A 16,229-nucleotide genomic window follows, 5' to 3' on the forward strand; every position below is an offset into this window, starting at 1 on the left:
GAGAGCCTTGAACGAGGGGGAGATAGGGGTGGGTAGGCCACTGGGAGCCTGTGTACAGACAAGGGTCTGCACAGGCTCCAAGGTCCACAGATCTCTAAAAACACAGAGATCCAGCTCTTGGTCTACCAGTTGCCTCCAGTGTGCTCCTAAACTTGTCATCTCGTGGTCTCCACCAATGTTGCTCATAGTATCTACTGATAGGGTTGTGGGTGAAGGAAATTTAATGCAACTCTTGGCTGGGCACCTGCAGCATAATTATTGCACACCTATTGGTAACTATTATGATCATTATTATCAATGCAGCTTGAGGCTGCCATGCTGTCGGCCCGGGCTGGGGACTGCATAAAGGTGCAGAGCAGAGCAGAGCAGTTGATATCCATGCAGGAATCTGCTGACCAAGCTGTGCACTGTGGGGGTCTGTATTTGGAGCAAGGGGCCCCTTTCAGAATGTACCCCTCTGCCATTTCCCCTGAGGATTAGTAGCAACCGGAGAGCCACAGAAAAGATTGGGGTACAAACTGGGACTGGGTTTCCAACTTAGAACTCAAGTCTTCTCCTGGGATGGGGTGTGAGTCCCTGGGGGCCCTGGGCAGAGGGCCGTGTCCACACTCACCTCTGCACAGGGGCTCCGTGTCATTCCAGTACGGGTCCCGCACATTGATGCACTCGATGATGGCTGGGCCTTGTTCCAGAGAGTGGCCAGGGTCGCAAGTAAACTCCACAATGGTTCCAATGTTATAGGTGGGGTCAGACGTGGTGAAGTTCCCATTCTGAATGTACGGCTCGTAACAGTGGCCTTTCTCAAAGGCTAAAATGGGGACCAAAAGAGAGAAGGCAGCTAAGGACGACAGATGGGACTCCAAGAAGGTGGGCCCCTCACTTTTGAGAAAAGTGAAATAAGCCCCAGGCCATGTGTTCCCATTCTAACCCTCCAGATGTGTAGCCATAGGGCATACACTTGACCTCTTAGGACCTTGTTTCATTTCTATCCCAAACTAGAATTTCTGATTAACTTTCTTATCCCATAGCTCCAGCGTCCTGATGTCTGCCCCTGGAAACTATAGTTTTGCCTGAGGTAAAGACTAACGTTTCCTGGGGAGGTCAGAGCAAGAACCCCTCAATGTCCAGTGCCACCTTTCTGATTAGGTCAGTGTTTGCTAATTCTTCTTTTTAAATGATTCATTTTATGTATTTGGAAGGCAGAGTGACAGAGAGAGCAGGAGAGACAGGCATGAAGAGATGTCCTACCCTCTGGGTCATTCCCCAATTGGCTACTGAACCAGGCAGAGGCCAGGAGCCTGGAATCCCATTCAGGTCTCCCAGGTGGGTGTCAGGGGCCCAGGCACGTGGGCCTCCTTCTGCTGCCTTCCCAGACACATTAGCAGGAAACTGGATTAGAAATGGAGCAGCCAGGTTTGTAAGCAGCACTGGCGTTCTTGCTGGTGGTTTAACCTGATGTGCAACCATGCTAGTCCTGAAGCAACAGGAGGCTGAACTACAAGAAGTCTTGTTGGGGTGGAGTTATAGAAAGAGTTTAAGGACCCACAACAGGTTATAGAGACAGATGTGTTGCTCCAATCTTTTTTTTTTTTTTTTTTTGCCAAGGAATGGCATAGGGTACTTTAAAGATGGTTGAGAGCTGCTTTTGGCAAAGAAGGAATTGGTCTAGCCAACCTCACATTCCCCTCTTCCCCGGCAGCACAAACTCCTGCCTCCCCAGGATCCAGCTCAGACCCTAACATGCTTCTTGTGCTCCCGGTTACCCTCCAAGACTCTCACCCTCAAACCGGATGTTGAAGGCTGAGGCTGCCTGGCTCTGATCGGATGTGAACTCGATGCGAATGATGTGGCCTTCACTCAGCAGCCCCTCGAAGGGGACGCTCTCGGTTTGAAGGGAGTCATAGAGAAGAGTCGACTTGTTGGTCTGCCCGCTGTGGACCGTCATCCTGGCAGTGGGAACAGAGAACAGAGGGTCTGTTTCTTCCTCTATCCTTCCTGGGGCACCCATGCGCAGTAGCAGGAGGGTTCATGTGACTGCTCCATCTGGGGTCTCATTCACATCTCTGGCTTAGCCCTGGCTGGCCTGGACAGGTTGGCCACATCACCTGCTTGAACCTGTTGCCTCTTTTGGGGAAATGTGACCAAATCTCTGTCCATTCCTCATGGATGAAACTAAGGAACAGCTATTAATTAGCATTCCTAACGAGATGCCGGGTTAGTAGATGACTATCATGGCAGGAACAGTACACATGGAGTCAGGCAGATCTGGATCAGAGTATTAACTGCGTGACTTTTGTGCAGGCACATTTCCCCTTTCGAAGCCTCTGGGAGGAATCAGATTCCCATCTGAGGGTGGAGATGAGAGACAGAGGACACCAGGTGCTCAGGATGGAGGATGGCATGAGCCATTTACAAGGCACATGGTCTCTGATAGGCTCTGTTGCTGATCCCTGTCCGCTAAGAGCACTCCTGGGGGGTGTCAGGAGTCCAGATCTGCCACTCCCAATTCCCCTTCAGTTGGGTTCACCTAAATACCAGTTTCCCAAATGGGGGAAGGTAGCACCACACCATTTTTCCAACCTACCTTACAGGTAGGTTTTGAAAAGAGGAAGAAAAAAATAAAGTTCCATGAAGAATAGATGCTTTAGACAAAACATCCTTTTTATGGTTATTGAAAGCATTCAGTACTTGATTCTTTGCTAGTCCCAGTATTTTTTTTTCAAATTATGCAAAAGTGGGGGAAGAACGCAGTATAGAAATAACTCAGTTTCTTTTATGGAGTCATAAACATTGATTTTTAATCCTTTGAGTTTTTTTTTAAACTGTGATTTGTAAAAGGTGGATTTTATGTTGCCCAGTTGAATTTCAGATGTGATTAGGATGCACCCAGGGTACAGCCATAATCTGTCCATTTTGCCGTGTGTCCAATCCAGCGGAGAGAGCTGCAGTAGAGGTCAAGGGTCATCCTGGGGATGGGAAGGGGGCCATCTCACAGTCACCTGACTCCTGTTGTATCTTGGGGGCTGAGCACCAGGACTCTCCTGGGAAAGAACAGAAGACCCTGACAAAGACGGTTGCTTTGGAGAAAACATCGCAGTCCCCAAATCTCCACAGTCTATTAGTCTTCTAAAAACACCATCTTCCTAGCTATGTCCCCAGAATGTCTGTGAAAGTCATTATTTCCATCTGAATCCCGTGTACAGTCTGAGGGCACATGGGTTTGGGAAAGGGTGCGTCGAACAAAAAGGTAACATTTTGTTTTCCTGCAGAAACTTAGGGCTTTTGCTGGCTCATGTGTCTTAGGATTTCTCAAGAAAGGGTGTGGAGGGGGTCATACAACATCTTTTAAATATGTTGGACCAGAAGTCCCAGCATGTCTGTTGCATATTATGGGACAAAAGAAAGACACCACTTTGTGAGAGGTCTTCTTAAAATCCTTCTCCACGTCCTTCCACTGCCCCAAACCTTTCCGTGTCTCTGTTGCCCACAGAGGTAGCTCGGTATTCAGAGGCTACCTCAGATAGAGTCCGTTAATCTTCCCAGCTTTATTTTTACCTTTTTTTTTTCCACGAGAACCTCGGCTCTAGCACTCCTCTATCCTAACAGGCTCGCTCTTTGCTTTCCCTACGTATTATCCATCCTTGGAATACCCATGCCACTGTATCTCTGGGTTCCAGTCCCCATCTCTTTCCAATGAGGAGCTCAGAGTTCCATTTGGTCTCTAGCTCTGAGTTTTTGCAATGAACATGTTGTGGCAGACAATATCAAGTCCTCATTCCTTCTAATGAATGCCACCATTGTGTGTGTGTGTGTGTGTGTATCTTTAACCTTGATGAACTATTGCAAACCTTTTTGCAGGCAGATACCCTTGAGAACCAATTTCCCTGGGTCAGTGCCAACTCATTTCTTCCACTGATCACTTTGCAGGGTCCCCAAGAAGCTGCTGGGGAGCTCTACCTGTGTGTCTGTGTGGTCCATGTTAAGAGCTTTTGGTGAGTTTCCTTTGTTCAGCTCATTCTTGCTGTCGGCTATGAGCTTGGTTTGTCTCTAGTGCCCCTGGGAAGAAGAGACTTCCCCAAGCTGTCTGTCTTAGCATCCTTCTTGGAGGGCTTCCATGCCTGGCTTCTCCAGCAGGCAGATTGGGATCTGGCTCTTAATGAAGCCCCCAGGTTATTCTGAGGCTGCTGTGGAGCCAGGCACCGAGCAGGTGTCCAATAAATGCTCCCTGCTTCTTCGACTGCAGAAAGGGATAGACAAGTGAGGGAATGAAGAGGCAATGCAGAGAACAATGCTTCTCTCCTTGCCTCTCTCAATATGCTGTTATACATCAAGGAGTGAGTGCCCCTCACCATGTGTGCTGGTTTCCTCATCTGTAATGGGAAGAGGTAGAAGCTGATGTGTGCTTGGATCTCTGCCATCGTCCAAGCTCTTTCTCTCTTGAATTCCATGAGCCGAAAGCCACAGCTATTTCAAGATGGCAGACCCCTAAGGCACATTCCCAGGTGCAGGGAGGTAAGGGGCTGGGGGGTGGGAGATGATCTCCAGGGGCTCACCTGTCCTTCTCATGCAATGACAATTTCTCAAAGTGCAGGTGCAGCTTCTGGCTCTCTGGGGCTTCAATTGTCCATACGCAGAACTGGTTCCCATTGCTGTTGTTCCCAGGGTGACTTGGGGAGAGGACACGGCCGATGGTGGCGTTGTGTACTGTCCCTCCGCAAGGGGCTGAGTCCAGGGAGTAGGAGTTTGGGTGGGCAATGAGGAAGGAGAGCAAGAGGCAGGGGGAAGGGGAAGGAAAAGAAGGGGAAAGGAGGAGGAGAGAGAGAGAGAGCTCAAGTGAATAATTCATTCTCTCCATGCCATCCGTCTTTACCTGTCAGCTAGGATGAAACAGAAGCAATCTGAGATGAGAGAGAGGAGAAACAGGGAAAAAGATCTTGGAAGGAACTTGTCTTCCTGAGGGGAGAGAGGTCACCCTATTTGATGGAAGCCCTTACTCTAGAACTGGAGCCATCCATATGTTCACTTTGTAGTAGGGAATGGTTGCAATTTAAGGTTTCCTCTATGGTGTCAGCTGTGGCCAGACTTTTCATTATAAAACAACGATCAAGAATTATGAGTAGGAAGTTCCTCAAAGAAGAAATATACTTTTAGTACTTAGTGACCACTAAAAAAAAATGCAGCCTCACTCAGGAGAAAAGCAAAATCTGTAGTGTAATCTTTCATTGATACCTAACTTGTCAAGATAAAATTCTCAAGCAGTTTCTGGAGTTGGTCCAAGCGATGGGAGATAACGAGTTTCAGAGACTGGGGGGAAGACCCTGAGTCTCAGAGGAGGGCAATTCAGCGAGACGTTTGGACAACATGTGCCTACACCCTGACTTAGTAGTCACACATCTGGAATGTATCCTAAGCAGTGACTTGGAGATTTGTGCAAAGATTTATGGATGAGGACATTCAATGCTACTCTGTTTTTAAGAGTGAGGAGTGGGGCTGGTGATGTGGCACAGAGGGTTAAGCCACCATCCAGGAAGCTGGCATGCTTCCTTTCCAATCCAGCTCCCTACTCATGCACCTGGGAAAGCGGTGAAAGATGACCTCAACATGCTTGGGGCCCTGGAGTTCCAGGCTCCAGACTTTGACCTGGCCCAGCCCTGGCCATTGCAGCCATGTGGGGAATGAACTAGCAGATAAAAACTCTTTCCAGTAATACATAAGTCTCCTTTGAAAAAAAAAAAAGAGTGAAAAAATGAACAGCCATTCCCAAATGTTTGGTAAAACAATATCCTCCAGGTATACAGTTATTCAAGACCATAGTCTCCAAAAATATAAGAAAGTAGTACTTTTTAAGGAGAAAAAAATGGAAGTTAGAAAATGATCTCTCATATCTATTTCAATGAGCTATTTGCAAGCATCAAATGAGATCATGAACAGAAAAGTGAATAACTCTTATCACCCACATTTTTGTAATTCTTGGAAATTCATTTTTACTAGAACCATCTATGACTTTTCTCATATAAAACTTAATATAAGAATACTAAACAAAGAGATTTGTGCATTAGCAAGAGCCACACAAACCTTTGTGGTTCACAAAGAAGGGGGCTGTTCCTCAGAACTGTTTGGTTCTTAGGGAATTGCTTTTCATGCATTGGTTGGGAGAGCTACTTTGCATTTTCCAAACCCAAGAAGATCTGGTAGGCAACAGGCACCTCTGCCAGGGTTCAGCAGTCAGCCTGGAAGAAAAGAATGTGAGATGCAGCCCAAGGTCACAGCTGGGTCAAGTCCAGTGGTTCAGATCAGGGAGACTATTTCTGTATTTTAGAAAGATCAAAAAAACCTGTGCTAGCTTCCTCCCCAGGCACAGCTGCCTGGGAAAGACAGGGATTCTTCATTTCTGCAGGATAGAAAGACAGAAAGGAAAATAAATGTGTGTGTGTGTGTGTGGCTTCACAAGAGCTGGGACAATATTTCCCTTTGCTTTCTGCTTTACTATGGAAACCTTTCTGGGATGCAGCGTGCTCACCATAAATGCTGATTAAGTAAGACACAACCATTTCTTGAGCAGCAGCAGGAGGAGGGCAGGCATGTTCAGTCACTTGCTCCAGGAGACACAGCTAAGAGCAGCAGCTGGCACTTGGGTTCCTTTAGCCTCACCCCAGAATCTGTTATGGGAGCCACTACTTTGCCTGCTCCCTTAAAAAAAAGGTTTATTTATCTTTATACGGAAGGCAGACTTATGGAGAGAAAGATCATCCATTTGCTGCTTGACTCCCCTAGTTGCCACAAGGGCTAGAGCTGAACTGATCTGAAGCCAGGAGTCAGGAGCTTCTTCCAGGTCTCCCTGGAGGGTACAGGTCCCAAGGCTTCGGGCTGTCCTCTGCTGCTTTCCCAGGCCACACAGAGGGAGCTGAATGGGAAGTGGAGCAGCCAGGACATGAACCAGTAATCCAATGGGAACCTAATGCTTGAACGGGGAGGATTAGTCAATTGAGCCATTGTGCCAGGCCCGGCTTTACCTTGTTATTCATACTCAGTTTTCTGCTGATCCTCAATGGTGGGTGCTTGGCTCACAACAAGTGTTTTATAGATGTCTACTGAATTAAAAAAAAAATGTATTTTTTTTCCTTCTTGTACTTTCAATTCCAAGCCCATGCTTGTCACAAAGCAGGTGTACATGCAATATTTGTGGAATGACAGAATGACAAAATTCCAGTTCCAGAAAGAGAAGTACAGCCTTTTTGCCCTCTTTCTTGCTATGGACTCTGCTGTGACCATCAGCAAGGAGAGCACCAAAAATGTAGGGCTTCTTTTGGGAACACAGCAAGAGCATGAGAACCTTTTATGAAGCTCACTGTCTGGACCTCAAGTCTGCTCCCCGGAGGATGGGAGTAATAACTCCATCCTCCATGAACAACCAGCAGTCGGTGTCTGGAGAGAGCTTGATGCCGCTCCTGGCACAGAAGTGGTGCTGGATGTACAGCTGGCATCACTGCCCAGTGGCTCGGGAGCTGGGAGCTGGAGGGCTTCGTCCCCGATGGAGGGCGCCGGCCATCTGTCCTCTCAACTGTTGCTCGCTTTCTTTCCCCTCTTCTCTGCCTTATTAAGCCGACTGATAGCTCTGTTTGCCTTTCATTTGCCAGCCGTGGTTCCCTATCCATCTTTCTCAGTGCAAATTGAAGCTTAATTCCTCTCTGATTTCACACATAGATAAAAATTAACATGAGAGAGGCACGGAGGCCTACTGCCCTGGGATTTGAATCTTTTATTTTTTTCTTTCCCCCCTTTTTTTTTTAAAGGGAAAAGAAAGAAAAAATTCTGAAGGGCCTTGGGGAAAACAAAATTGCAACAATTAAATCTCAGAATTTATTATCAGATCTCATTTGCCTTAAAAAATTTTTTCTTTGGCATTGCACTTGACTGCAATGCGAAGGGGGTAGGAATGGTATTTTATTGTTGTCAGCCTTGTCTTTACATGTGGCTCATAAACTGGCACACACACATAGTAGGTGTTCAGCTGCTACGGGGACCTCTGCTCTCCTAGGCACAAGCGGGGCTTTGGAGACCCTGCCAGGGTTTTGCTCCCTTGTTGAGCATCTAGTTGAACACAGTGAAGTCTCTACCCAGTCAGGGCTGGTTGTGGCACGGTCCTGGCTCCTCATGATGTCATGCTGAGATAATGCGCCCAAGAGCCATGCTCTGATGCACATTCTGAGCCAGTGGGTCTCCTGGGCGGCTCAGGATTGTGCGTTTCTGATCAACTCATTCATCTGTTGACCACACATGAAGTTAAAGGTGTAAGAGACAGAGCTCAGAAGAGAAGGGTGCAGATTCAGTTCTGCCACCACAATCATGTTACATCTTCTCCCTTAACCCTATTCTCTGTTACCTGTGAAGTGGTAATCCCACCTGCCTGAGCTCTGGGGAAGGAGTAGGTATTGTCCTACCTGGTTTCCATCTCTCTGCTCTGACCACCAATACTCTCTCAGCCACTGAAAGATGGGGGGACCACTGTGATGTTGAATTCTTGCAGGTAGCACCTGGCTGTCACACAGCTTGAAGGCCTTGAGTAATACATTTGCTCACCACTTCCTTTACCTCCTCTCGGCCATGATCTCTGTGGGTTAGCCACAGTGGTCCATTGTTATGTTCTCACATTCACTGAGAACCGACTCCTTTCTGGATCCTTGAGTAGGTGGGTTCCTCTGCTCTCTACCTCCAGCCACAGTATTTCCTGCTCAGCCTCTAGATCTTGGTGTAACAGTTTCGCCTTTGGTGGCTCCTTTGCTGACCCATCTTCTCCTCCCAAGATGGGTTTTCTATGGCATTTTCCCCGTGGCAACGCCCCTTGCAACAGCAACTAATGTCTTTGATGTCTCTGACTTACTTTGCGTTGCTATCATTCCACCCTGGTTATGCTAGCATCACCTGTCATCGCTGACATGACGCACCCTGCACTAGATTAGAAATTCCATAAGGGCAGGGTTTGCCGCAGGGTTCTGCGGTAGCTCCAGCACTGAGAATGGTGCGTCCAGTGGGTGTTCTTGGAAGAAACTCATTCATAGGAGAGTCTGAATAATAAAGAATCACGCCTTGTACCTAGAATTTTTTGGTTTGTTCTTTAAGTCTCAGGTTTTTTCTGCAGGATTCTTCTTCTTTTTTATTTAGAGGGCCTCAGGTCACCCACACTGGCTACCTTGGTCAAGTTCTGATGACTTTTGGCAAACAGTTCGCACCTATGCAAACCTGGATATCCTCAACTGTAAAGTTGGGATGATGGTTTCCATTACATAGGATTTGGTGTGAGGGTGAGTTTCAGCCCCGCCATTATGCTATATTTTGGAAGTTGGTAGCAGGCATACCCAAAACACGAAGAACAAAAGAAGAAAAGTTAATAGACTTCATCAAAATGATTTCATATTAAATGAGACCGTTAGAAAGTGAAAAATCAGTATCCAGAATGGGAAGGAATATTTACAAATCATATCTTAAACAAATCTACACTTTACCTTAGACAAAAGCCTGAGAAGCAATGTCTTAAACAAATCTAACATCCATAATATATTAAAAAAAAAACCCCTCTTACAACTCAACATCAGAAACACAATATAATTTTTAAAAATGGACAAAGCCTTGAATTGATATTTCTCCAAAGAAAATATCTTCATGCCTAACCAGCACCCAACGTCATTTGCCATCAGGGAAAACATAAAAGAAAACCACAGTGTAATGCCTCCACTCCCCATTGGGACAGCAGTAACAAAGTCAACCCTAGGGGACACAGCAAGTGTGGGTAAAAGTGTGGAGAAATGGGTATCTTTGTGTATTGTTGAGGGGGAAGAGAACCTGATGCAGGTGCTGTGGATCATTTTCTTAAAAGTTACAGACAGAATCAATGTGTAACCTAGCAGCTTCCCTCCTACGAGACGTGAAAACTTTTCATATAAACACTTGCATGTAACTGTGGGTAGAAACATCATGACTGGTAAGTGGAACCACCGCTTATCTCCCACAGTGAATGAATGGAAAAGCAAAACATGGAACCTCCATGCAACAGAATAGTATTCAGTCCCACGAAGTAATCAAATCTGGTTCTAAGCTATAGGGTGGACGAATGATGAAAACATCGTGCCGAGTGCAAGAAGCCAGACGGACAAGCAACAACTGTATAAACCCACTCATGTGAAATATTCACCATAGGCAAATCCACAGACACAGCAATGCAGACTGGTGGCTGCCAGGGTGGAAGGTGATGGTGAATGGAGTGGCAGCTAATGGGTGGGGTGAGACAAAGACGTCCTAGGGTAGACAATAGTGGTAGTAGCACTGAGAATGGACCAAGGGTCTTAGTGAATGATAAAGTTTGTGTTATTTGTGTTTTATTCCAACAAGATGATTTCAGTGGTGTCAGGAACAATTGCTTCCTGCAGCTACAAGCTGTTCCCAGAGGCTACTCCCAGTTGGGGTTGGGGGGGCTGTGTGTTAGCATTTTCCCTCTTCACTGGGCCATTGTGTCTGAGGGCAGCAGAGGCTGGTGGTTTACCTGAGCAGATGGGCTCCGGGCTGCTCCAGTGGGGCTTGGAGGCGTTGATGCAGGTGAGCATCTTGGCACCCTGGAGCTCGTAGCCCAGGTGGCAGTGGAAGTGGGCCACCCCGCCTGCATGCAGGTCCATCACGGTGACGTCCCCGGAGTCGGGGCGGCGGGGAAAGCTGCAGCTCAGCATGAAGGCTGGGGGGAAATGCAGAGGCAGACACAGTCACGCTGTGGAGGGGCAGCTCTACCTCCCACATGCTGATTTTTACAGATACAAGTCCTCCCCACTCCCGCCCAGACTCCCCTGGGGAAAGGGTGTTTTTTGTAATTCTTGCTGATCTGTGGTGTTGAAGCTGCCAGGTTAGCACTTTTTCTTGGGCTTCCAGACTCTCCATTCTGCTTCGCCAGGACAGCAGGTGTCGGATGGGGAGGTAGAGGAGGATGAATGCCCATGCTTCATTAGCTCCCCTCTCCCTGTGGGCTTGGATCGCCATAAGCGTGCTAGCTGGGTTAGTCTCACCTGCATTTTTAAACAACCAGCTAAGATGTATATCTGTCCTTCAGGATGTGGGTGCTGGGAAGCCCTGGCCCTGTGGGGGGGTGGTGGTGTTTGGGCTGGGAGGGGACACAGAGTTTGCCCTCTTACTCTGTCATCATGTAACCATGATATTGAGATGGTGTCTGCTCAGAATGCCACACTCCTCATCTTCCCAGTGGAGTTGATGACTGTCCCCCACTACCTCCCAGGTCATGGTAAAGCTGGAGGTATGGGGAGGGTGGGAGAGCGTGGGGAGGAGGTGCTGGGAGGAAGAGCCCCTTCGCACAGGGTCCGCAGACAGAACTCTGCTGTCAGTGGGTGTTTGTGGCTCTCACAGGTTAAGGCTGTCCTGGTTCCATTCCTACACATTCTTGCATTATACAATAGTATTCCTTAGGCTGATTAGGAAGAAAAGAAACTCAAGGAGCCAGGCTTGTGGCATAGCAAGTTAGGCTGCTGCCTGCATGACTGGTGTCCCATGTGAGGATGTCGGTTTGAGTCCCAGCTGCTCCACCTCCCTGCTAAAAGCGCCTGGAGAGGCAATGGAAAATGGCCCAACACTTGCACCCCTATCACCCACATGGGAGACCCAGATGCAGTTCCTGGCTGCTGGATTTTCAGCCATTTAGGGAGTGAACAAATAGATGGAAGAGCTGTCTATCTCTGTAGCTCTGCTGTTCAAATAAATAAACACATCTTAAGTTCAAGCTTCAGTAGGTCATTTAAAAATAAGTTCTGACTTTCTCTACAATGACAAGAGGGAGTCTCAATCTTCAAAGTTCTGATGAAAACAGCATTCTCCCATGGGAAGATACTTTTCAAAAAGGTGCATGGCAAATAGATTTGATAGATATGTTTGTTTTTGTGCAAAAAAAAAATGAGTGAAATTCATTTGTAAGTTCTCATCATACCTACTTTCTATGTTTAAAAGTACAAAAGCAATTTTATCTTCTTCTTTTAAATATTTATTTTTATTGGAAAGACACAGAGGAGGAGAGACAGAAAGATCTGTCCACTGGTTCACTCCCTAAGTGGCCACAACAACAGGAGCTTAGCCGATCTGAAGCCAGGAGCCAGGAGCTTCTTCTGGGTCTCCCATGTAGGTGCAGGGTCCCAAGGCTTTGGGCCATCCTCAACTGCTTTCCCAGGCCATAATCAGGGAGCTGGATGGGAACTAGAGCAGCTGGGACACAAACCAGTGCCCATATGAGATTCCAGCACATGCAAGGAGATTCCAGCACATTCCAGCACATTATGTCAGCCACTAGGCTGCTGCACTGAGCCCAGATTTATCTTCTTTCAAAAAGATTTCTAGATTTGAAAGGCAAAGAGAGAGAAAATGCAAGGAAGAAGATAAAGGATCGAGCATGGGGCTAAAGGGAAGAGACCTGAGCAGTCACATTGATAAGGAAGAACCACAGGTGTTGGGACACGGAGGGAGGAGGACTCTGGTGAGGCAAGCCCCTGACCAGGATCCTCTGCACTCACTCAGGGTCAGTGGATGGGACACAGGGGCTGAGAACCCGAATGGGGACAGTGCTCTCTGTCTCCAGCCAACCCTCCCCAAGCTGCGTTGTCTTGTGTCATGGTGAGTCTGGGCAACAAACTAATGTGTGCGTAGAACCTGTGACCGCAAGAGCAGTCCCAGAGGCTTTCATGCCACGACCAATATCTTGACATATTTCCTATGCTCCCCGGCACTGTGAAATTACAGTAATGATCAGAACTGCTAGAATTTATTGTGATTTCATGGATGGATGAAGAAGCACATGGATTAGGGTAGCAGAGATTAGTGTAATATTTTGACAACTGTAATTTGATATGACTGGCTTCCTGTAAAAGTGTATATATTTTATGATATGATTTTAAAAAAATAAAATTCCTCTGTGGTTCTACCAAGCTGCCTGAAGGGTGGGAGGGTCTCTGGCTCTGCAATGTGAGAATCCATGGTTCCCTGGGGGAAACGGAGGCAAGGGTGAGACCTCATTAAGCCTTGGGCTATCCCTACCCTGGTAATGCAGCTGGAAGTTGCCCAGCCCGTCTTCCTGGAAGGTGCGGAAGTAGACGGAGATGGTGTTGGTGGGGCTGCGGATCACCTGGCCCTCCACCAGGAGCGTCTGGTTGGCCAGGACGGTGAGGGTGGGGCCGTCCACGGCCCGGATGGAGAGCAGCTCCCCCTCCGACAGGTTCACGCTCTTCACCTGAGCGACAGGGAGAAACACCTGAATCGTGTCCACCTCTGACAGCGGGAACCTCCCAGGCTTGTAAGCACCAACGCCATCATCCTCATCACCCCTCTGGGTGACACATTCTCTCCTGTGTTCCAAACTGTTTCAGCAGAAACTCCTATTTATGCTCCAAACAACCCAGCTAAAAGGTGCCCTGGTTGCAGCCAAGGGAGACCCCACCGAATAGCCAGACTCCAACAATCCTCCCTTCCGCGCCGCCCCTAACGCTCCCCAGTAGAGGCACCGCCTCCACCAGCACCTTGCAGGGTTACCTGGAGCTCCACTCCGTAGCCGGTGTAGACCGTCACGTTGTACGTGCACTCCAGGAAGCTGCTGAGGGGCAGCGGCAGGTAGTCGCTGGAGTCGATGTACCCCTCCGGATCGGAGAAGCTCACGCTGCAAAGAGCTGTGGGCAAGAACTTCAATCAGGATGCAAGGCGAGTGACTCAGAAACTCCAAGAGGTGGTGGGGGCTGAGCGGTGGGTTGGATAGGGCTGTTAGGGGGCTCTTGGTGTTTTATTTCTGTCCCTACTCAGCGCTTGCTTTCTTTCTCCTTCAACTCTAGACTCTACGCGGCAGTATAAGCAGCCGCAGTTGACACAGAATGGCAGTGGCATGCTGCCAGCGACCACCTGAAGCAGTCTACAGGAACGATGGCCTTGGCTGGGCTACACTCCTCCCAGAAGTGTGAGCTGGAGCTCAGGGAGGGGCCATGCTGGCTCTGCCTCTTGCACCAGGATCACACCTAGAGTTGACACGCTTCAGGGCAGGGCCACATCCCATGTATGCAAAGCTGAGCTGCGGTGTGTGTTGGGGGTCCTTTCCTGTGCTTGCAGCTGGGACATGGACAGCCAGGGCAACAACATGGAGGGATCTTCATGGAGCATCTTCCCCTGGTCTCCATGGAGATTGTTCCTGGGACCCAGTATGGTACATTCTTTAGATCCCCTAGATCCTCTCCGGGTGCTTTCCAACACCTGACATGCATACCCGCTTTGCAAATAGGAGTTATGCTGCACCAGCTGCAGAATGACAACAAGGCAAAGGTGTGTACATGTTCAGTACAGGCACAGTTAGTTTTCTGATCTGGTTGGTGGGAGGCATGGCTGCAGATCAGGGCTGCAGCTGAGAAGGGGCTGACTGCCGTGGGGGACAAGCGGAAACATCTCTTCCAGGCTCATGCCTTCGCTTCCCAAGAGGTAACAGGATCCTGTCCCATGGGAGAAAAAGGTGTTGAATACACTGGCCCCACCCATTTGCAGTGTGGTCTCAGGTGATAAGCAGGAGCAACAAACCCTCAGTTGATCTCCTCTTTATATTTCTTACTTGTTCATGTATTATTTATTTGGAAAGGAAGAGAGAGAGAGACAGAGAGAGGAACTACTGTCTCCTGGCTCACTTGTCAAATACATGCAATGACCAGGAATGGGCTGGGCTGAAGCCAGAAGCTGGAATCCTAATTTTTCATGTGGGTGACAAGGACCCAAGTTCTTGAGCCATCATTGCCTGCTGCCCTCCAGGTGCGCATTCACAGGACACTGCAAAGGAAAGTGGAGCTGAAACTTGAGCCCAGGAACTCTGATAAGGGATGTAGTTGCACCAAGCTGTCTTATCTGCTGTGCCAAATGCTTGCTTCTCTCTCCCCTTAAAAGTCACATCACCCATTCTGAGTGAGGCACAAGGCCCAGCTCTAAGTCCTGGCTCTGTAGATGGATTATGATGGTGGGGCGTGGGCTTCCAAGGAACCACTGTACTGCTTCCCCCATGTCCTGCACACTGTGAGTGCCTGCTGGCTGGTGCAAGGCAGGGGGGCATGGGACTCTTGGGGGATTGCATACCTGGGGCCTGTTCCGTGGTGATGACTGTGGTGGTGATGATGGTGGTCGTGGTGGTCTCCTGGCTCTCCTCTGAGGCTGACCCAGTCAGTTCATTCTCCGCTTTGTCCATCAGGGTCACAGGACTGATGTCCTGGGCTGCAGCCTCATGGGACTCATCAGGCACTGTAGGTTCCCCAGGGTCTGGCCTCTGGGGCAGGGTGTGGGCCACATAAGGCTGCGAGGTGAAGGGGGAGATCTGTAACGGCGCAGGTGTTGTGGGGACAGTCTCCTCCTTGCTGTCTGGCCAGAGGGCCACCTCTGAAGATGGCTCTTCATCCATGAGGGGGTCCGGGGCGTCCAGGGGCTGGGACTTCTCCATGGAGGAGGAGAAGAAGGTGGAGGAGGCAGATGAGGAGGAGGAGGAGGAGGAAAGATCCAAGCCCGAGGACTGGGACCCTGCCCTCTGGGTGGCTGCTGTAGAGGTGGCCTTTGGCCTCAGTTGCTTCCGGGCTGAGTTCACCTGCTTCAGAGAAGGCAGCTTCTTTCGGGGGAGGAAGGGATGCTTGGTACCCGCCTCCTCCGGCAGCACTGAGGACAGAGCTGGGGCTTGAGGACCAGTAGGGGTCGCTATGCCGTCTACCTCCAGCTCGCCAAGCTCTTTCTCCGATAGGGCAGATGGCAAAGGCGGCATCGTCATTCCCTCCAGGGAGCTCTCTTTGCTCAGACTGGCTTCTTCCAGAGCCTCCAAGGGTAGAAGAGCAGGACCCGAAGGGCTGGTATCTCCCTCTGGGCTGGCATCTTGGAAGGAGAGAAAAGACAGTCATTAGCTGGGGGTGAGTGGTCCTTCAGCAGGCTCTCAGAGTGACCTTCTTAAGGATGTCCCCGCTGTCCTGCCAGGCTGGCTTCTGCATCAGCTCCTTGGGGCAGGTGTGTGGCCTTTGACCTAAGATGCTCCTTTTCAGGCTATGATGCCCCTACATGACTTTAGAGAGCCGCCAGCTCCTGCCTCCCACTTACTGCCTGCTGGGAGGCAGCAAGGGAGGGCTCAGATCCTCCAGTGCCTGCCACCCACGTGGGAAATTTGGTGGGAGTTTGCAGCTCCTGGCTTTGGCTTGGCT

The 16,229-nt window shown here is 49.1% G+C and overlaps 1 protein-coding gene across 1 annotated transcript in view; it reads right to left on the minus strand.

Annotated features, from left to right (window-relative positions):
- Nucleotides 1-15,802, minus strand: part of SEZ6L (seizure related 6 homolog like) — a 51,385-nt gene extending 35,583 nt beyond the window's left edge. Inside the window, exons 1-7 of the mRNA XM_041003593.1 lie at nucleotides 15,133-15,802; nucleotides 13,567-13,700; nucleotides 13,075-13,267; nucleotides 10,538-10,723; nucleotides 4,554-4,722; nucleotides 1,780-1,946; nucleotides 614-808 (exon numbers count right to left, since the gene is read on the minus strand). Of these exons, the coding sequence (XP_040859527.1) occupies nucleotides 614-808; nucleotides 1,780-1,946; nucleotides 4,554-4,722; nucleotides 10,538-10,723; nucleotides 13,075-13,267; nucleotides 13,567-13,700; nucleotides 15,133-15,802 (1,714 nt within the window). The remainder of the gene's footprint in view (nucleotides 1-613; nucleotides 809-1,779; nucleotides 1,947-4,553; nucleotides 4,723-10,537; nucleotides 10,724-13,074; nucleotides 13,268-13,566; nucleotides 13,701-15,132) is intronic.
- Between the last annotated feature and the right edge of the window lie 427 nt (nucleotides 15,803-16,229).

This window comes from Ochotona curzoniae, unplaced genomic scaffold, assembly GCF_017591425.1.
Source record: "Ochotona curzoniae isolate NIBS_2020 unplaced genomic scaffold, NIBS_Ocur_1.0 scaffold_274, whole genome shotgun sequence".
NCBI classification, from domain to species: Eukaryota; Metazoa; Chordata; class Mammalia; order Lagomorpha; family Ochotonidae; genus Ochotona; species Ochotona curzoniae.